Genomic DNA, 22,629 nt, shown 5'->3' on the forward strand with positions numbered 1-22,629 from the left:
CAACATATAAAAATATGACCTTAAAAATTTTGTTTGTGAGATTTGCTGGTTTGTATGTTGCTTGTTTTTGCCTAATGAAAAGCATTGCATGAAAGCTGTATTTGGAGTAAACTTATTCTTTTTAATGACTACCGAGTTTCACCTTAGAATGAATGTAACCATTCATCAAAATTTAGGTTGCGTTGTTTATTTGTTATTAAAACAAGGATGAAGCCTATTTTTGCATGTATGTATGGTAATTTAGTTTATACATTTTTCTATTTTTAAAATGAATAAATTAGTATCACTTATAATTAGCTTGCAATCTATTATAAATTAATACTTTAAAATTAATGACTACAGTGTAAACAGCTTACTCTCAGATAGTTTCGTAAGTGTCCCCTTCCGTGTTTATATAGTTCATTTTTTGTTTGTTTGTTTGAGGTACTGGGATCAGGGATTGAACCCAGGACCTTGTATATGGGAACCTGGAGCTCAACCACTGAGACACATTGACTCCCTGAGTTGATTTTTTCATTTGTTTGCTTGTTGCTTTGTTTTGTTTTTATTTTTTTGTTTTATTGATTTTTGGAGGCACCAGGAACCAAACCTGGGACCCCCCCATGTGGGAAGCAGGCACTCAACTACTTGAGGCACATCTACTCCCTAATTCATATTTAATAAGATAATTTCCTCATGGGCAATTGAAAAACTAAACTTCAGCTGAGTCCCATTATGAATAATCACAGATTAGACAGAGAAACCTAACTTTCTGTATTTTAATATGCATGATGCATATTATAAAAAATATTTCAGTTAACACAGAATCCTTTCTTATATTACAAAGGTTTTTTTTTTTTATCATGTAGAAAGTTTACTTGAATTTCTTAAAAGATTATTTCATGCTTAGCTTAAATGTACAAATATGCACACTTATAATTTGGTCCCCTGTACTTTTAAAAATCTTTTTATTTGCATGTTTCAAACATACACAAAATTGGAGAGCATAGTATAATGAAGCCCATCTTCAATGATTTAACTCTCTGCCATTGTTGTTTCATCTATTCTTCCCCACCTCCAATTTGTTTTGTTTTGTCGGAAGTTTTAAAGAAAATTTCTGATGTAATATTTTTTCTTTAAATATTTGAGTTGATATCTCTAACAGAAAAGGATTTTTTTTAAAAGATAAATCAATTTTATTAATATATATTAATAAAGCATACAGTTCATCAGAAGTGTACTATCAATGGTATTTGCTATAATCGCATAGTTATACATTCACCACTTCAGTCATTATTAGAGTATTTTCATTATTTCAGTAAAAATAAACCAAAAACAAACGAACAAGAAAATTCCTCACCTCTCAATCTCTTTATGCTTCCTCTACTGCAGATAAGGACTTTTGACAAAACAATGTTATCATTTCCACAACTAATGCAATAAACAGTAATTTTTAAAAATACCATGTAGTAATAATGTATTAAATTGTCCTGGTTGACTTAAAATATCTTTTTACCATTGGTTTGTTAACAAAATGTGCACTTGGCATATTAATATCTTTGCTTTCTTGTAATAACATAATAGCCATTTTTTAAACTTAGTTTTCAAAAGTTTAATGGTCTTTTGAAGCAAAGCAAGAGTTTGAGATAATCACTGGTTGCTGACTTGGGATGAAGAGAAACATACTGTTATGCTTTTTGTTTCTATTGGGAGAATTGCAACCATAATCCCTAAATTTAGTTTCAGAGAATCTGCATATTTTTTATTTTTTTCTGAAAAAGTAATTATCCAATACAGTAGGAATTTTAATTATTGCCAAAGATTATTTACACTTTTGTAATTAGAGGACATAAAAGTAATGTATACCTTAGAGAAATTGTTTACTCTCAATAGAAATTTTGTGTTATTTTTACTGAGTAAGAAGTAGAAGCTATTCTCCAGTGTCCTTTTTGAGTGTTCAGTTAGTTTTGATTCCATTAACCTTGATTTTAAATTATGTCAATGTTAAAGGGTCTTTTGAGAAGGTAAATTACTGTAAATTCAACTATGAAATAGCTAAACTGTATTTAGAAAAGTATAAAATGTTTGGAATGATTTCTAAATTATGATTTAAAACATGCTGAAATTCCAATCAGTATAAATACAAATACTTTAAAAAATTGACTTTCTCCTAGCTTAGAGAAATCTTGATAGCAAGTCTATCCAAAATTTAAGAAATGTCATTCTTTTTTTTTCTTCCCTAGTTGATAATCAGCCTTAAGCTGTATAACTTACTGTGACCTATGGAGTTAAATCTAGTAAGCACTTACAAATGTGCTATGATCTGACATCATTATTTACTACTCTTTCCTTGTCCGCTGGCCTTCTTTTTGTTCCTTGAACATACATACTTTGTTCTTGATGAAATAGCCTTTTTATTCATTGTTATCTTTGTGGGAAATGTTCTTCTCTAAGTTTTTTCATGACCAACTCTTTATCATTAGACTCAATCTGAATGTCATTCTTTTCTAATACCTAGTCTGAAGTTGTAAATCCATCAATATGGCATCATCCTGATTAGATTATCCCTACTTAGCACCTTCTGTCTGATAATTTTCTTAATCATTTGATTATTGCTCCCCATCCACTTTCAGTGCTGGCACATAGTAGGTTCTCAGTAAGTAGTTTAATGAATGAATGAACTACAATGTATCACCAGCTTCTTTGACTTGACATTTCTGTAGAAAATAGACATTTAATTACTTAGAGACTAAATAAGATCACTTGAATGCTTATGCCATTAAATGTTACCTTTCATTTTATAAAAGGTTTTTAAATACATTGTTAGTTTGTTTAAGCTAATGAAAATGTTTTGCATTATGTTCTCTATAATGTTCTAGTTATTTTGTTTTGTCATTTAGGTTAATAGGAGGATCTGACAACAAACTGATTTATAGACATTACGCCACATTGTACTTTGTCTTCTGTGTGGATTCTTCAGAAAGTGAACTTGGCATTTTAGATCTAATTCAAGTAAGTTAACATATGCTTTTCACTATCTTAAGTAACTATTTTGGCATTTTTATTTTTTAAAACTTGTATTTTCTAATGTTCTACAGTGATATTTTGTTTGATAAGAAATAGTGTTCCATGGTAAATATTGGGTTAAAGAGGGACAAGTCATGCAGAAACAAGTAGCTTAATTTAACTGATTAATACTAATCACACCTAAATTCATCATGCTTTTTTTCCCGTTCATGTAAGTTACCACAAGAAGCCCAAGATCGATGGGTCTCTAATGGCATGTGGCTCTGTATGTCCCATATGTGAACCTCAAAATCACCTCTCCCTGTCTCCTAAAAAATCTTTTATAATGTCTCTGGAACTCAAGCAAAATTCTTTTTATCTTCAACCTCTTCTGTTAGTATTGTCTTCAACTTTTTGCTCTAGGATAACTCTGGCTTTCCTATTGAAAATAACCTGCATCCCTTTCAAATGGTAACTGTTTTCTTTTCTGCTTTCCTCCTACCACTGAGATTTTATATTTGCTTCTTATTGCTACTTCCAGGATAGTCTTTCTTTACAGCTCCTCCAACTTTGACTCTCATGTTAGCAAACTGTACCACTTTTTGCCCATCCTGTTGCAGTTACCTCTTATCCCCACTTTCTGTTCAATGAAGATTTTGTCTAGGAGTGTTAAGGGTCTGAGATTTTATCCTATTTGCAAGCTAACAAGTTAACTGCCAAAGTCTCATGGATGCTGGCAGAAGACATGAGAATCCTGGACTCAGTGACAGAGGACTTTATTACTAACAGCAAAAGCAATAGCCGAAATAGCAGCATTTACTTGTGCTGGTTCCCCAAGTCCCAATTCCAGAGAGCAATGTGAAGAGGACCTGATGATACCTACAGTACAAAATGGGTCGAATTTCCGGAGAGAAACCCATAGCTTAGGAAACTAGAATCTTTTATAATGGACACTAAGCATGTCTGCCCTTTGCCCCAGATGAGGGCACTGTATTTTTCTTTTAAGGGTGTAGGCAAACCTATGCTTTGTTCTGGGGTACACTCTCCTATTTTCCAAGGCTGTTTGCTATACAAGCATCCTTGAAAAGATAGTCTAGAACAAAGACTGTCAGTGTCTCTGCTCCCAATATGTGCAGAAACACAAGATCCATGAAGAATTGTCTCCTGACATTTTATTTCCTGTTTTACTAGCATTTATTACAACACTTCTTGTATTATAATTCTTAGTGATTTCAGTGTTCATGTAGATAATTCTTACAGTACCCTGGTATCTTCAAATCTGGAACTCTTCTCCTCCAATGACTTTTGTCTTCTACCCCACCTCACTTCTTCTTTCTAGACCTTGTTATTACCCAAACTGCAACCCATCCATAATCTTAAGATCACATATTCTTTTCTTTGTCTACTTTCTCTTATCTTTTCACTATTTCTATTATTCTAATAATTCTCCGAACTTTTTGGGACTATCAGCCATATACATCTATCATTTTTTCACTGTCCCTGATCTAACTGATGATTCATTTTTCTTACCCAGCTTAAATTCCATGAGCAATCATTATAATCATAGCTTTGTATATATTCAGCTCCTTGCTTATACTCATACATTTGAACATACTGAGAAGAAACATATGTAAGTGTGCTTACTGGTCTTGCTTTAAATTCATTATCCCTAATCTCAGTGAGTCCTTATGCTCCCGGTAATCATATTACATTTTCTAATCAGAAGACACCTTCTACAGGTTCCCACTATCTACCTGACCATATTATTTTTCTTCATCTATACTCCTTTTTCCTTTGCTGCACTGTTTCTCAAATATACCAGGTATGCTTCTACTTCAGAATCTTTGTACTTGCTGATTTTGTATCTAGGCTGTTTTTTCATTAGATATTTGTATGGCTAGCTTTATTATTCTATCAGGTCTTGACCTAGATGTCACTTTCTCAATATGGTTTTCCCTGACCATTCTTTATAAAATTTTTCCCTCTCTTTGACATTTCATAAACCCTTTCCTGCTTTATTATTCTTTTCCCTAGTACACATCACCTTCTAATATATTATGTATTAGAAGATTAATAAACTTCATCTCATTTATTCACCAGACTGTAAACGCTAAGAGGGCCAGGACTTCTGTTAATCTTGTTCATTGATTTATCTCCAGTGCCTAGAATAGCACCTGTCACATAGTAGATCCTCAACAGATAACTACTGAAAGAAAGAATGAATATATTTAATGTATAATCTTTAGTATTCTATATGAAATAACTGGCAAAGTCCAAAAGTTATTTAGAAGGAGGAGAGAGTTCGTTGGAAAGATCAAATACAGTGGTTGCTACATGCTGGTAATGTTTTGTTATTATTTTTTTAATCTGAGAAATATTTACCTTGGAGTGTTTGTGAAAATCATTAAGCGCTTATACACTTAGGGTTTCTGTACTTTCTGTTTGTATGTAACACTTAAGTAAAAAGTTAGAAATAAACTCTGCCATAATAAAAAAAAATGCAGTTGCTACAAATCATCGTATTAGGTTAAATTCATCAGGAGGGAATGCTCTGGACTTAAGTTAATCTTTCTCTTTCTTGACCCCAGACACTGCAAAAACATAGTGGTATGGTGCAGGTAAGTTGTAGATTGAAGAAAGTTGCATGCAGCATTTTAGCTAAGCTCAAGAAAGATGGAAATGAGTAGTTTATTGCTTCTGCTTGCATTTCATCAAACGGCTACTCAGAGATTATTTAGAAATGATTTCCTTGATTTGTCCAACCTCTGTTTTTTTTATTTTTTTGTTTGTTTGTTTTTGTTTGAGACCGTGTTTTTCTGGGGTACATACAGCTCCAAACCACCACATGGTGTTTACCAATCTGAAGCTAATTTGTCATAACCTCTAATTTTGAGAAAGACAACTTTAATTTAAAAAGTAAATATGGAAAATTTTAATTCAAGGCAGTTTATATCAAAATCTCTTGGTCGTGCATACTTTTTACAGAACAGATCAAGAAAACTTAAATATCTGTACATAATTACTAACATATGTTTAATTTTTATTTTGAAATGATTCAAATGATAATTGTAAATATTTATGTAACGATTAAGTGTTTCTAAGGTATGTCATGTTGTTCCAGATTTGACTTTATATCATAAAATCTGGAAAAAGCATTTTTAATATTTCCATATGACTTGATACCAGTATGTTAACAAATTGAATAATCATCTTGTTTTCTTTTTTAAAAAATTTCCTGTAAGTTGGTGAAAAGGCATTCCTTTTTTGTTCCTAATATTAACTATTTTATTGTGATATTGGCTCCCATATAAGCAAATTTCAGAGTTGATAGCTAGCTTTTTTTTAAGAGTCCTTTCTATTGTAGCACATCTTCATTGTAAGTATTAAAATATTTACAGAGTGAGAATAGAAGTTCATTAAATATTAAAGTTGGGTTGTTTGAGTTATTTATAAGCAGTTCATATTGTCCTCAATTAGTTTATTGTGCCAAGCTGATAACGAGGCATAAAAATTCAGTGGATATCTACGTTTCCTAAGTGTGCTGTGACAAAGTACCACAAATGAGGTGGCTTAAAACTACAGAAATTTTTGTGTAACAGTCCTGGAAGCTAGAAGTCTGAAATGTTGGAGGTGGAATCCTTTGCTTGCCACTTCCTAGCTTCTGGTGGTTGCCAACAATCCTTTGGGCCTCAATCCTCAGTCATCACATTGTGCTCCCCTCTGTCTCTGCTTGTCTGTGTTCAATTTCTTCATCTCATAAGGCATCAATCAAACTGGATTAGGGCCTTCCTTAATCCAGTTTATCCTCATTTTAGCTAATAACATCTTCAGAGACCCTTTTTCCATATAGGATACATTCTCAGAACCAGGGGTTAAGACTTCAGCATACCTTTGAGGAACAAAATTTAATCTATGTTATTGGATAATTCTGAATTTCTGTTACAGTTGTCTGTACCACATAGAACAATTACATCAGCATCAGTCTTGCTTAGTTGTAACAACTAAGAAAAAAATGAGAACTGAAAACTAGAATTTTCTTTTAGGTTTAGAAGGATGTGTTTTGGCCATTGTGTTAGAATATGCATTTAAACTAGAACTCCATGTATAGCATTTGTTGTTACTATTACTGAGTGTTAGAGTAGCTTTTGTGAAATTATTATACTTATGGATGCTAATGCTAATTTAGTATGATTTTGAGCAAGGATTTAATCTTTATAGACCTTTAATTTTTTTCACTTATAAATTATACCAGTTCTGTAATGTTGTCTATAGATCTTCTGAGGTTGTTAAAAAGATCAGTGATTTAAAGCAATCCTGTAGTGATTAATCCATACAGGCTCTGCTGTGTACTACTTATATAACTTTGGGCAAGTTATTTAATCTCTTTGACCCTAATTTTCCTCATCTATAAAATGGAGTAATAACACCAACTCATACCATAGGTGTGAGCACACACACAAAATATTGCAAATAAAGCCCATGGCTCAATGACTGATATGTACTACTCAGTGATTTTTAGCTAACATTCTCATTAAAGTATATAATATTTATAGGAAAGGCATACAAAGTATTTCATTAGTAGATAAACTAAGTTATTTAAAGAAGTCTCCTTTTATCTTTCTCATTTTTAGAAGCATTCTGTTGTGTTATGGCTTAAGGTGAATGCTACATGATGACACAGTTATGATAAGAAATAGGCTTAATTAGGAAACTTATAAGCTAAGAATGCCTAAGTGAAGAAAGATCCCTGTCTTCCATTATCATATGGCAAATAGTGCTGAGGTACTTACTACTAAAGCACCCTTGTCAGTGGGCAACAAATACACTAAGTATTGTCTTATCTAGATTTAGATGCTACCTTTTTTTTTAAAGACTTATTTGTTTATTCCCGCCCTCTCCCTTCCCCCATTGTTTTGTGCTAGAGTCTGCTCCTCTTCTTATTAGGAGGGACGGAGGAGAACTGGGCCTCTCGGGCCTCTCGTGGGAGGGAAGTGCGTACTCACTTGAGCCACCTCGCTCTCTAGATGCTACCTTTTTAAAAGAATATTCTGGGAAAACCAGCTACCCAGCACTTGGGGAATATGGGAAGTTGCAGCTCTTGCAGGGAAATAAGTCTCTGTTCCCATGGGAAGATAAGTTATTTCTCTAGGTAGTTCCTCCTGCTAGAGAAAGAGGGAACCCTAGCCCAGCTGGCTTATATTCCACATAACCCCAGGTCATATTCTGAAACTCCTGCTTGGTACAGCACTTATGTTACCAGAATGTTAAAACTTTCCATTTTCAATTAGATTTGTTCCTCTTATATTGGTGGGAAACCAACAAAATATTTCTTTAAAAGATTTGCCTCAGAAACTATTAGAGTGGTTCAGGACTGCTAACATTCTTCTCCTTTATTATTTTTTATGGTTGAGAAGTCTAATTTCCAGTAATTGGAAATAAGGTCACTTCTCAGTTATTTATATTACTACTTGTTCATTACAAATCCTGGTATCAAATTCGATGATACCTGCTTAAAATTTTATGTTTTGTTGACATCTCAGCAGTCATTTTGTGAAGCATCATGGTGTCAGGCTAGTGTTTAGAGTGAGATAGAATTTGAGTTTGAATCTTGGCCCTGTCACCTTACAGTTGCATAACTGGGAAAACTACTTAGCCAATTATCATGTTTGCCAAATGCTTGTATTATACCTGCTTTGCCAGCATTGTTGTAAGAATTAGGGCCAATGTATATAAAGCAGCCAGGAGAGGGCCTAAAATATAGTAGACATACATTATTATTACTTTCAGTGGCAAAGGAAATATTTTATAATTAAAGTACTTCAAGTCAGAATTTTGGAGCTGGAAGAAATTATTAAAATTTTTTTCCTGTTCTTCAAATGAAATAAGTTTAAGAGATAACTCAGCTTATGTTGGTGTTTTCCTTTGATTCAAAGAAAATTCTTTATTTCTTCTTTTCTAGGGAGGAATTGCATATAGAGAAGGAGAGAGCTGTTTGAGCTTAGTTGTTGTTGTTGTTTTTTATTTCTTTTTAAAATTTTTTTTTAACTTTTCATGTTGAAATAATTCTAGACTTAGCAAAAAATGGCAAACATAGAAAGAATTCTTGCATACCATATGTCTTCGCCCAGACGCCTCAAATTCAACATCTTCCATAACCATAGTATAAGTATTAAAACCAGGAAATTAACATTGATATAATACTGTTGTCTAATCTTCAGACCTCATTCATATTTTGCCATCGTGCCCAGTAATGTTACTTTTCTTGTTTAGAGTCCAATCTAGATTCATACTTTGCATTTAGTTTTCTTGTCTCCTTCATCTCTTCTACTCTGTAACAGTTCCTCATCTTTGTCATTCATTCATTTCATGTCTTTCATACCTTGACCATTTGAAGAGTACAGACCAGTTGTTTGGTAGAATATTTCTCAATTTAGGTTTGTTATATTTCTTCTTAATTAAATTCAGGTTATATATTTTTCATAAGAATACCACAGAAGTGATGTTATATGCTTGTCAATTCATGATATCAGGAGGTACATGATTTAAGTTTTTAATTTTAACTGTGATCATTTGGTAACGGTAGTGCCTGCCAGGTTTATCTACTGTAAAGTTCTACTTTTCCTTTTTGCTTAATAATTATCTTATTGGGAATACTTTGAGACTATGTAAATATCCTTTTTCAAATCATTTTTTTTTCTTTAATTTTAGCATGTACTGATGAATCTTGCCTGAAACAATTATTATTGTGGTGTTTGACAAATGGTGATTTTCCATCATCCCTCTATATTTATTAGTTGAAATTCTACATTCTAATATGAGAAAAATCTTTCTAAGACTTCTGTTCATTTTGTTTTGTTTAAATCAGTGATCAAAATATCAATTATAGGTAGAAAAATACTTTAAAGGCCAAATAACATTAATAACATTTTAAAAAATCAGTTTTTACTTGGAAATTTAAATATACCTAACAACTTCAATGTAAGTTTTCTTTTTAATATCCTTATGGGTAGTCGTTTTGCATCCAAAGAAATTATCCCAGTGTTTCTTTCATTTTATCAATATTTGATTTATTAATCTTGTACATTAAAAACCATAGTTCTTCCTTAGACTTTTAAATTCAACATACAAATCATTTTTTCACATCAGTAGAGATGCTACAATGTGATTAAATTTTGTATAGTACAACCAGTCCTTGCTGTGCACAATAATGTGTTAATGGAAACGCATGTGTATAGGAATGTTGTCATTACTGTATGATTCAGTGGTAATTGAGATCATTTCTTACATGCATACTTGGTACCGAGTAAAGCTAAGAGTGCCTGTATAAACTGAATTGATATATTTAATGCATTTTATTTTTGAGCATTTAAATTGACAAGCTTGCTCAAATTCTTAAATATCTCTTTTATAGCAAATAAATAGTTTGTGAAATATAGCCAATCTAAGTTATTATAAATATTCTGATGCCTTCACCAATTAAGTTTATCTTTCAAGATAAAAATTATGTGTCTATATATGGCAAATATGGCAGGGGAGGGTTATGGGTGTAGGGTGTTGGGTGTGGGGGAATATATGGGATAGGGTGCACCTGGGGCATACTTCTGTGTAATATGTAAGTGTTCATCTTGTCATAGTGTGTTGAGACCCGCACAATAAATAAGAAAATATTAAACTCCCATCGTGGGGAGCCCTGCTGTGTTTTCAGTTAGAGGGACAAGAATCCCTTGAGAACATAGGCAGTGCATAATAAAAGAAAACAGAGCAATATGTCAAGCCTTCGATATTATTGCAAGTAATTATGAATCTTATTCAAAACTTGAAACTTACTGATTACCATAGGTTCCAAGGGGTGAGGGAGGGAAGAATAGAACAGATGGGACCTAGGGCATTTTTAGGGTATTAGAATTGTTCTGCAGTAATGGATACAGGCCATTTTAAATTTCATTAAAACCTATAAAAGTGTATGGTGCAAAATGTAAACCATTGACTGTGGTTGGTTGCATTTCTTCAATATTTGTATATCAATTATAACAAATGTACCATCCTCATGTAAATGTTAATAATAGAGGAGAGTGGATAAGGAGAAGTGCGTTGGGTATATGGGAATTCCCTATATTTTCTACATGACTTTTCTGTAACCTAAAGCTTCTTTGAAGATAAAATGAAAAAAAATTAAGACACTGAGGGAATATATGGAAGAAATTGTCACTGTACATGCAAAACAACAGATCTTACAGTGATGAAAGACATAGTTTCTTTAACAGTTTTTCATTTTTAATATTTTTGTGTTTTTATTATTTTTAAAACATTATTTCATTTTCTTATTGGATTATTTTGTTCACTTCATTTTTGGAGACGTTTTGGAACAGAAGGGTCACAACTGTGGCAGGGGAGGATTACAGTGAGGGGTATTGGTGATGGGGGGATGTGTGGGGAGGGTGTACCTGGGGCATGCCTCTAAGGCATGTGAATATGTTCAAGTGTTCATGGGACATTGTCTCAGTGGGTCGGAACCCATACAATAACTGAAAGAATATTGAATTTCCATCCTGGGGAGACCTGCTGCATTCACTAATAGAACGGCAAGATTCTGCAGTACAAAGGCAATGCCTAGTGAAGAAGACAGACCATTATGCCAGGCCCTTGAGATTGATGATTGTACTTATGAAACTTATGAAATTGAATCATAACCTCGTATTATATATTGCCTGAGAGTCACCTCCTGAAAGCCTCCTTGTTGCTTAAATGTGGCCTCTCTCTAAGCCAAACTCAGCATATAAACATACTACCTTCCCCGTGGTGTAGAACATGATTCGTGGGGATGAGCCTCCCTGGCACCGAGAAATTATTACCAAGTGCCAGCTAGCAGTGCAGCTGGAAAAAGACCTTGACCAAAAGGGGGAAATATTAAATACAAGTGAGTTTTTATGGCTAAGAGATTTCAACATAAGTTGGGAGGTCATTCCAGAGGTTACATTTATGCACGTCTCAGCAGGATCTCATTGAGTGCCACAGTAAACAGTGCCTCAAACAGCCAGGCTCCTGAGGACTGTAGAGGCATCCAAAAACTATAATTAGGATAGACAGGCTCAGGAATTCGACACCCTGTTAATGGGCCTTACTTTGGAGTTTATGCTCCCCATTTTAACAGAGTTAGACTTACTTAGAGTTTTCCTACACATGACTCTTCTGCCCCTTTTATTTAAACCTATAATTAGCACTATACTTTTAAAATATATGTCCCAGAAACTTAAATCATTTGTCCTTTCATGTGCTGGTTGAGCCCTGAATCACAGCAAAGTTGCAACACCTACTTTCCAGTTCATTGCACTCACCCAGGACCACTAACAAGGAGGTGAGGATGGACAACACCCATTCTAAGGAACAGAGAGTGTCTGCAACTGCAAACTAAATAGTTCCATCTCTCTGCCCATGGGATCTAAGCCCCTCTCTCAATTAGAAACAGATTGGGCATCTCCATCCCAAAACCCTCAAGATTAGGGAATGAACACTGGAATAAAGTAGATTTATTATTTTTCTATTATAGTCTTGTTATTCTAGCAATGGAAGAACTTCAATCATCGATATAAAGGCATTGACCACCACAGGTTTGAGGCATGCAAGAGGGAAGAATAGGCGTAATATGGGGGCATTTTCAGGACATTAGAATTTTCCTGCATCACATTGCAATGATGGATACAGGTCATTATACATTTTTGTCATAACCTATAAAATTGTGCAAAGCAGAGTGTAAACTATAATATAAACTATAGTCCACAGTTAGTAGCAGTGCTTCAATATGTATTCATCAACTGTTACAAATGTGCCATCCTAATGGAAGATGATGTTAATGTGGGAAAATGTGGGGCAAATGGGAGTCCCCTATATTTTTATGTAATATTTATGTAATCTAAAGCTTTTTTAAAAATAAAAAAATATGTATCTATATCATTCAGGTATACATTTATAATAGAATTTATAAAAGTCTAATCACTTTATATATTCTTACTATGCCACATTTTTTAAAACCTTAAGTATTTAACTACCAACTATACAGATTGTTTTATAAACTTAACTAGATAATATTAAAACTGTGGGTTTATTTCATCATTCCATTATTTAAAATTTTCCTAGGTAAAAATATCACTTAAGCAAGTAAGACAGCAACTTTTTCTAGATATCAGTTGCCTACATATATATATATATATATATATATATGTCTATATCTGACAAACTTTATTTTTAAAGAGCTTTTAGATTACAGAAAAGTTATATCATAAGTATAAGTGATTCCCATTTACCCTACCCTTCCCATCCCCCTCCCACACCTTGTCCTATTAATAACATCTTAAAATAGTGTTGAAGTTATCTTACTGACTTGAGAAGCCTTTGGCTTCCTCTAGGGATTGATTCTTTCCTAACATAATCGTAGCAAGTATTTTATCACACTGACAAAGACTGGTTTCGTAGTCTGTCTCCCTAAGCTCAAGTCATATGACCTTCCTTCTACTTCCAGAAGTCTACAGTCCTACTGAAATTATGGCCAGTGTAATTCACTGCTTTGGGTGGACTTTTTGTTTGTTTTGCTTTCTTGAGATAGTTAAATGCCACCCTAATGGTTCCAAAGATACACTAGTGGGATTCTATTGGTTCATTTATTAAGTCTTTTTTAAATCAGTATTATTGAAGTATATTCATAAACAATACAACTTGAGTTACTTCCATTATATGGCAATTGTGAATAATGCTGCTGTGAACATCGGTGTACAGATATTTGTTTCCCTGCTCTTAATTCTTCTGGGTATATACCTAGTAGTGGGATTACTGGGTCACGTGGCAGATTTTTGCCTAATTTCCTTAGGAACTGCCAATCAAACTTGCACAGCAGCTGTGCCATTCTATAATACATTTCCACCAATAATGAAGGACTGTTTCTATTTTTCCATATCCTCTCCAGGACTTGTAGTTTTCTGGGTTTTTTTTTTAATAGTGGCCATTCTAGTAGGCGTGAAATGATATCTCATTGTAGCTTTGACTTGCTTTACCCTAATAGCTAATCATGTTGAACATCTTTTTCGTGTATTTTTTCGCCATATGTATTTCTTCTTTAGAAAAATGTCTATTCAAGTCTTTTGCCCATTTTTTAATTGTGTTGTTTGTCTTTTTATTGTTGAGTTGTAGGATCTCTTTAAATATCATGGATATTAAATAAACCCTTTTTGGATATGTTATTTTCCAGTGTTTCCTCCCATTCAGTTGTCTGCCTTTTTACCCTCCTTACAGAGTTCTTTGAGGTATAAAAGTGTTTAATTTTTGAGGATCCCATTTATCTGTTTTTTCTTTTGTTGCTCCTGCTTTAGGTGTAAATTTTTTTTTTCAGATTTATTTTTATTTATTTCTCTCCCCTTTCCCCCTCCTGCCCCAGTTGTCTGTTCTTTGTGTCTATTCGCTGCATGTTCTTCTTTGTCCACTTCTGTCGTTGTCAGCAACAGGGGAATCTGTGTTTCTTTTTGTTGTTGTTGTGTCATCTTGCTGTGTCAGCTCTCCATGTGTGCGGTGCCATTCCTGAGCAGGCTGTACTTTCTTTTGCGCTGGGTGGCTCTCTTTACGGGGTGCACTCCTTGCACGTGGGGCTCCCCTACACGGGAACACCCCTGTGTGGCACGGCACTTCTTGCGCGCATCAGCAGTGCACGTGGGCCAGCTCCACACAGGTCAAGGAGGCCCAGGGTTTGAACTGCAGACCTCCCATGTGGTAGACAGACGCCCTAACTACTGGGCCAAGTCCGCTTCCCTAGGTGTAAATTTTAAGAGACCTCCACCTACCACAAGATCTTGAAGATGTTTCCCTACATTATCTTCCAGGAGTTTTATGGTCCTGGGTTTTATGTTTAGGTCTTTGATCCCCACTTTTTTTTCCTCTCTATATTTAGGAGGTACCAGGGTTTGAACCCAGAACCTCATAAATGGGAAGCAGTTGCTTAATTGCTGAGCTACATTCACTCGCCAATGAGAGTTGGTTTTTTCATATGTTTGTTTTTAGGAAGCACTGGGGATCAAACCCAGGACCTATTACACTCAGTCACTTGATCTCCGCTCCCCTTTGATCCATTTTGAATTGTTTTCTTGTATGGAGTGAGAGAGGGGTCCTCTGTTATCCCTTTTTTCAAATGGATCTCCAATTTTCGCAGCCTTCAACCATTTGTTGAAGAAACTGTTCTGTCCTGGTCAGATGGACTTGGTAAGTTTGTCAAAAACTAATTGGCAGGAAGTGGCTATGACTCAGTCAGTTGGGCTCCTGTCTACCACATGGGAAGCCCTGGGGCCTCCATGTGAAGGCAGGCTCGCCCACACGCTGCAGAGAGCCACCTGGCCCACAAGCACTGGGGAGTGCCACCTGACCCGCAGATGCTGTGAAGCGCTGCTTAGGGCCCTCAGGCGCTGCGGAGGGCTGACTCAGCAAGGTGATGTAACAAAAAAAGGGAGACAAGCGAAAACACAGAAGAGCACGCAGTGAATGGACACAGAGAGCAGGCAGCAAGCAAGCCACAAGGGGGGAGGGGAAATAAAATTTTAAAAATAAATAAATAAATAAATAAATAAATACAAGCGCAGAACACACAGCGAATGGATAGAGAGAGCAGATAGAATGCAAAAAGCCACAAGGTGGGGGGGATAAAAAATCTAATTCACCATGGAAGTGAGGGTCTATTTCTGAATTCTTAATTCAATTCCATTGAACAACGTGCCTGTCTTCATGGCGGTACCACAGTATTTTGACCATTGTAGCTTTTATATACTTCAAGGTCAAGAAGTGACTTCGCTCTTCTATTTTAGGATTTGCAGCTCTTCTGAGCCCTTTCCCTTCCAAATAATTTGGGAATTGACTTCTATTTCTGTAAAGAAAGCTTTTGGAATTGCATTGAATCTATGAAACAGTTTGAGGAGAATTGACATTTTCATGATATTTAATCCATCAACATGGAATGTCCTTCCACTTATTTTGGTCATCTTTAATTTCTTTTAGGACAGTTTTGTAATTTTTTTGTGTGTGTACAAGTCCTTTATATCCTTAGTTAAATTTAGTCCTAGATATTTGATTATTTTAATTACTATTGTAAATGGATTTATTTCTTGATTTCTTCCTCAACTATCATTACTAGTGTATAGAACCACTACTGATTTTTGTGTGTTGATCTTATACCCTGCCACTTTGCTGAATTCGTTTATTCTCTTAGCTTTATTTTTTGTTTTTTGGGTTTTTTTTCTTTAGTACTTTATAGGATCATGTCATCTGCAAATAGTGGAAGTTTCACTTCTTCCTTTCTAGTTTGGGTGCCATTTATTTCTTTTTCTTGCCTAATTGCTCTAACTAGAACTTCCAGTACAATGTTAAATAACTGTAATGACAGTGGGCATCCTTTTCGTGTTCCTGATCTTACAGGGAAAACTTTCAACCTTTCCCCATTGAATACCATGTTGGCTGTGGGATTTTCATATATGCCTTTTACTCTGTTGAGGAGTTTTCTTTCTAGTCCTATCTTTTGCATTGATTTTTTCAAGAAAGGATGCTGGATTTTGTCAAATGTCTTTTCTGTGTCAATTGAGATGATAGTGTGTGCTTTTTTCTCCCTTCAGTTTGCTAATGTGTGGTGTATTACGTTAAATGATTTTCTTTGTGTTGAATGACCCTTGCATACAAGGAATAAAGCCTACTTGATCATGGTGTATAGTTCTTTTAATATGCTGTTGGATTTGATTGGCAAGTATTTTGTTGAGAGTTTTTGCATCTGTTTCATTAAAGAGATCTGTAATTTTTTTTCTTGCAGCATCTTTATCTGGCTTTAGTATTAGGATGTTGTTGGCTTCATAAAATGTTTTGAATAATTTTCCCTCTTCAATTTTTTGAAAGAGTTTAAACAGGATTGGTGTTAATTCTTCTTGAAATGCTTGGTAGAATTCACCTTGAAGCCATCTATTTGTTGGAAGATTTTTGATGACTGATTCAGTCTCTTTAAATGTGATTGCTTTGTTGAGTTTTTTGTATTTCTTGTAGAATTGATGTAGGTTTTTTGTACATTTCTAGGAACTTGTCCCTTTCGTCTAGGTTGTTTAATTTGTTAGCATACAGTTTCTCATAATAGCCTCTGATGATTCTTTTTATTTTGTGGGTTCTGTTGTAATATTCTCCCTTTCATTTCTGATATTGCTTATTTGCATTTTCTCTCTTTTCCTTTGTTAGTCTAGCTAAGGGTTTGTCAGTTTTACTGATCTTCACAACCAGCTTTTGGATTTGTTGGTTTTCTCTAATTGTTTTTTTGGTCTCAATTTCATTTCTGCCTGAAGCTTAGTTTTTTCTTTCTTTCTGCTTACTTTGGGATTGGTTTGCTGTTCTTTTCTAGTTTCTTCAGGTATCAGTTAGGTCTTTGATTTAGCTTTAATATAGGTACTTAGTTCTATAAATTTCCTGCTCAACATTGCCTTCACTGTATCCCATAAGTTTTGTTGTGTTCTTATTCACCTCAAGATATTTACTAATTTCTCTTGTAATTTTTTCTTTGACCCACTGATTGTTTAGGAGTGTGTTATGTAGGCTCCATATATTTGCAAATTTCCTCCTTTCTTACCTATTATTAATTTCCAGCTTCATTCTGTAATGATCAGAGAATGTGCTTTGTGTAATTACAGTCTTTTTTGTATTTATTGGTACCTGTTTTGTGAGCCAACATATGGTCTTTGCTGGAGAAAGGTCCATGAGCACTTGAAAAGAATGTATAACCTGTTGTTTTAGGGTGCAGTGTTTTAGGCCTAGCTCATTTATCATATTGTTCAAGTTCTCTGTTTCTTTGTTGATCTTCTGTTTAGTTGTTCTATCTGTTGATATGAGTAGTGTGTTGAAGTGTCCAAATGTCATTGTAGAAATGTCTTTTTCTCATTTTAATTTTTCCACAGTTTGCCTCATGCATTTTGGGGCACAAGGGTTAGGTGCATAGATATTTATGACTGTTATTCCTTATTGATGGATTGTCTCTTTCCTTAGTGTATTATTACCTTCTGCATTCCTTATAACTTTTTTGCATTTAAAGTCTTTTTTGTCCAATATTAGCATAGCTCCCGCTACTCTTTTTTGGTTATTGGTTGCATGAAATATCTTTTCCCAACCTTTCACTTTCATCCTATTTGTATACTTCAGTTTGAGTGAGTCTCTTGCAGAGAGCATGTGGATGGCACATTTTTTTTATTCTGTCAGCCTCAATTTTTTTCTTTTTTTTTTTTTTTTTTTTTTGAGGTACTGGGACCAGAGAGTGAACCTGGACCTCAAATGTGGGAACCCAGCACTCAACCACTGGGCCACATCACCTCCTTTGAGTTGTTTTTTTTCATTTGTTTGCTTGTTGTTTGTTTTTTGTTGTGGTTGTTTTTAGGAGACACTGGGGACCAAACCCAGGTCCTCCCATTTGAGAAGCAGGCACTCAGTTGCTTGAGCCACACTTGTTCTCTATCAGCCTCTTTTGATAGCAGAGTTTAATCCATTAAAATGCAATGTTATTACTGTGAAGGCATTACTTACTTAAACCATTTAAGTAAAGGTGACTTTCATATATAGTATCTTGTTTTTGTCTGTCTTTTTCTCTTTGGGTTACTGTTTCTGATAGTCTTCACTTCTGAATTCTCTTTTAAGTCTCTCTCTCATGTCTTTTCCTTTCAGGATACAGAACTCCCTTTTATGTTTCCTGCAGATCTGGATTCTTGTTTACAAGCTTTCTTAATTTTTGTTTATTGTGAATATTTTAAACTCACCTTCAGATTTGAAGGACAGTTTTGCTGGGTAAAGAATTCTTGACCAGCAGTTTTTCTCATTCAGTATCTTAATTATATCCTACCTCTGTCGTCTTGCCTCCTTGGTTTCTGGTGAAAAAACCTTACTAAGTCTTACTGGGCATCCTTTGTGTGTGATGTTTCTCTTCTCCCCTTTGCTTTCAAAATTTTCTCTGTATCTTTGGCATTTGACATTCTGAATAACATGTGTCTAGGAGTAGGTCTTTTTGGATCTATTCTGATTGGAGTCTGCTGTGCTTCATGGACATGTATATTCACAGCTTTCATGAGAATTGGGGAATTTTCGGCTGTTATTATTTTTCTTTTATTTCTAACAAAGTTTCAGATTACAGAAAAGTTACATAGAAAATAAGGGATTCCCAAATATTTCACCCCCCTCCCCTCTCACATTTTCCCGTATTAATAACATCTTTAATGAGTGTGATACATTTGTTATTATTGGTGAACACATATTGAAGCATTACTCCTAACTATGGTCTATAGTTTACAGTATGGTTTACTCTCTGCACCATTTTATAAGTTTTGGCAAATGTATAATGGCTTGTATCCATCATTGCAATATCATGCAGAACAATTCCAGTGTTCCCAAATGCCCCATGTTACACCTATTCTTCCCCTTCCCTCTCTTCAGGACCTCTGGTGACCACTATCTTTATGCTATGTTATACATTCTTCCATTATGAGACTAATGATAAGTAAACTTTGGTCCATGTTTGCATTCCCCCTTATATTTGTTCATTCCTCAGTCTTGAGGATTTTGGGATGGTGATGTCCACTCTGCTTTCGAATGCTAGGACTTAGATCCCATGGGGCAGATGTATGAAATGGTCTTGCTTGCAGATATAGATGTTCTCTTTTTTGGGGGATGGGCATTGTCCATTATCCCTTTTTTGGTGTCCTGGGCAAGTTCAGTGAATTGGAGAAATGGTGTTGGCTGCAACTTTGCTGAGATGCAGGGCTCAACCAGCATATGAACAACGCAAAAATTTAAGTCTCTGGGACACATATTTAATGGGTATAGTGCTAATTAAAAGTTCAAATAAAAGGGGCAGAAGAACCATGTGTAGGGAAATTATAAACGAGTCTAAGTCTGATACATTGGGAGATAGGTTAACATATATTCCAAGGTAAGGCCCACTGATGGGATGTCGATTTCCTGGGTTTGTCTGCCCTGCCTATAGTTTCCAGATATCTTTAGAGCTCTCAGGAGCACCCCTGCTTGAGGCATTGTTTAATGTATCAGTGAGATCTTCCTGAGATATACATAATTGTAACTTCTGGATAACCTCCCAACTCACTTTAAAATCTCTTAGCCATAAAAACTCATTTGTGTTTAATATTTCCCCCTGTTGGCCAAGGTCTTTTTCCAGATGCATCACTGGTTGGCACTTGGTAATAATCCCTTGGTGCCAGGGAGGCTTATCCCTGGGAGTCATGTCCCATGCCAGGGGAAAGGCAGTGATTTTATATGCTGAGTTTGGCTTAGAGAGAGGCCATAGTTGAGTGACAAGGAGGTTTTCAGGAGGTAACTCTTAGGCAATATGTATTACTAGGCTGAGTTTCAATTTTACAAGAATAATGTTAATAAGTACAGGCTTTAATATCAAGGACCTGGCATATCGATCTGTCCTCCTTCACTAGGTACTGCCTTTGTATTCCAGAGATTCTTGCCACTCTGTTAGAGAATGTAGCAGGACTCCCCAGGATGGGAATTTAATATTTTCTTGGTTATTAGTGGATCTCCACCCACCAAGATAATGCCCCATGACCGCGTAAACACACTCCTATTCCATGGAGGCTTACCCCACCACTGACCCCTATACCACTGATCCTCCCTGCCACAGTTGTAACTTTTTTGTAATCCAAAGCCTACCAAAAAACAAAACCAAAAAAAAACAAACAAATTCTTCCTTTGTGCATTTCATCACCATAAGACCTATAATCTTTTATGTGTGTATGTTTACAGTTTCTTCTGTATGCTCCCCCATTATTATTATTTTTTTACTTTATTTTCAAAGAAACTTTAGATTATAGGAAAATCATGTAGAAAATACAGGGCATTCCCATATACCCCACCCCCTACCCCTCTCACATTTTCTCCTATTAATAACATCTTACATGAGTATGGCACATTTGTTACAGTGGATGAACCAATATTGAAGCATTGCTGCTAACCATGATCAATAGTTTACATTATGGTTTACACTTTGCAGTGTATAATTTTATAGGTTTGGTAAAATGTATAATGACTATATATCCATCATTGCAAAACCATGCAGAACAATTTCAATGCTCTAAAAAATATTTTCTAAAAATTTTAACAGATCAATACATATTAATAAAACATAAATCCCTCCAAAGTCTGCAATCAGTGGTATTAGATTTAATAACATTTGTCCATTCATCACTTCAGTCATTATTAGAACATTTTCATTATTCCAGTAATAATAATAATAAAAACAAAAAACTCATCTCTCAGTCTCTCTGCTTTCCTGCAGTACATAGCTGCTATTCTGTTTCCATCTCTCTAGTTTATTTGTGTTTCTATTTTGTAAAAAGTCTTATATATGCAATATCACCCGTATTTGTATTTCACATGAGGTTTCACTGTTTTATACAGTCCCATGTTTTATTTTTTAGCTTTCCTTCTAGTGTAATATACATCACCTTAGACTTTCCCTTTCAACCACTGTTATACCCATATAATAGCTCTGCTCGTTACAAATGCTCTGATGTGCTCTCACTATTTTTATTCTTTTCCAAAGATTTATAAACAGCCTTTTTACCAGTTCTGTACAGATTAACTCTCAGCTTTCCATTCTGTACCCTCATTCTATTTTCTGATGATCTACATTCTAATTATTAACTCCATCAGTTTACACAATATATTTAGTTCATAATGGCACATACAGTCTTTGTTCTTTTGTGTCTGACTTGATTCACTCAATATAATGTCCTCCATGTTCATCCCTGTTGTCATATGCTTCGTGACCTCATTTCTTCTTACAGCTGCATAATATTCCATTGTGTGTATACACCACAGTTTGTTCATCCATTTTTCAGCTGATGGACACCTGGGTTGGTTCCATCTTTTGGCAGTTGTGAATATTGCTGCTATAAACATTGGTTATGATCATGTCTGTTCATGTCATTGCTCTTAGTTCTTCTGTGTATATATTAGTAACGGTATTGCTGGGTTACCTGGTGTGTCTATGTTCATCTTCCTTAGGAACTGCCAAATAGTTCTCCACAGTGGTTGTAGCATTCTACATTACCACCAACAGTGAAGGAAGTGTTCCTTTATCTCCACATCCTCTTCGACACTTGGAGTTTTCTGGAGGTTTTTTCTTTGGTTTTTGTTTGTTTGTGTTTGTTTGTTTTTTTAATAGTGACTTTCTAAAAGCTTGAAATGATATGTCATTATAGTTTTGGCTTGTATTTCCCTAATTGCTAATGATATTAAACATTTTTTCATGTGATTTTTCTCCACTTGTATTTCTTCTTTGGACAATTGTCTTTTCAAATCTTTTGCCCTTTTTTTAATTTTTAGTTTGTCTTTTTATTATTATGTTGTATTATCTCTTTAGGTATCATATATATTAAACCCTTTTCGGATATGTGATTGCCAAATATTTTCTCTCATTGAATTGGCTTTCTTTTCTCCCTTTTGATGAAATCTTTTGAAGAACAAAAGTATTTAATTTTGAGGAGGTCCCATTTATCTATTTTTCCTTTAATTGCTTATGCATCAGTATAAGTTTTAAGAAACTACCGCCTGCCACTAGATCTTGAAGATGTTTTTTGC

At 34.8% G+C, this 22,629-nt stretch overlaps 1 protein-coding gene across 4 annotated transcripts in view; it reads left to right on the forward strand.

The window, feature by feature from the left end:
* Window positions 1–22,629, forward strand: part of AP3S1 (adaptor related protein complex 3 subunit sigma 1) — a 99,024-nt gene that overhangs the window by 37,597 nt on the left and 38,798 nt on the right. For all 4 annotated transcript variants that reach the window (XR_009180901.2, XM_058277317.2, XM_058277296.2 and 1 more), the window contains exon 3: window positions 2,880–2,991. Coding sequence is in view for 3 of the 4 variants with exons in the window: in XM_058277317.2 (XP_058133300.1) it covers window positions 2,880–2,991 (112 nt within the window). In the remaining variant the exon portion in view is untranslated. The remainder of the gene's footprint in view (window positions 1–2,879; window positions 2,992–22,629) is intronic.

The sequence above is a fragment of the Dasypus novemcinctus genome, chromosome 2 (genome assembly GCF_030445035.2).
Source record: "Dasypus novemcinctus isolate mDasNov1 chromosome 2, mDasNov1.1.hap2, whole genome shotgun sequence".
Taxonomy (NCBI): domain Eukaryota; kingdom Metazoa; phylum Chordata; class Mammalia; order Cingulata; family Dasypodidae; genus Dasypus; species Dasypus novemcinctus.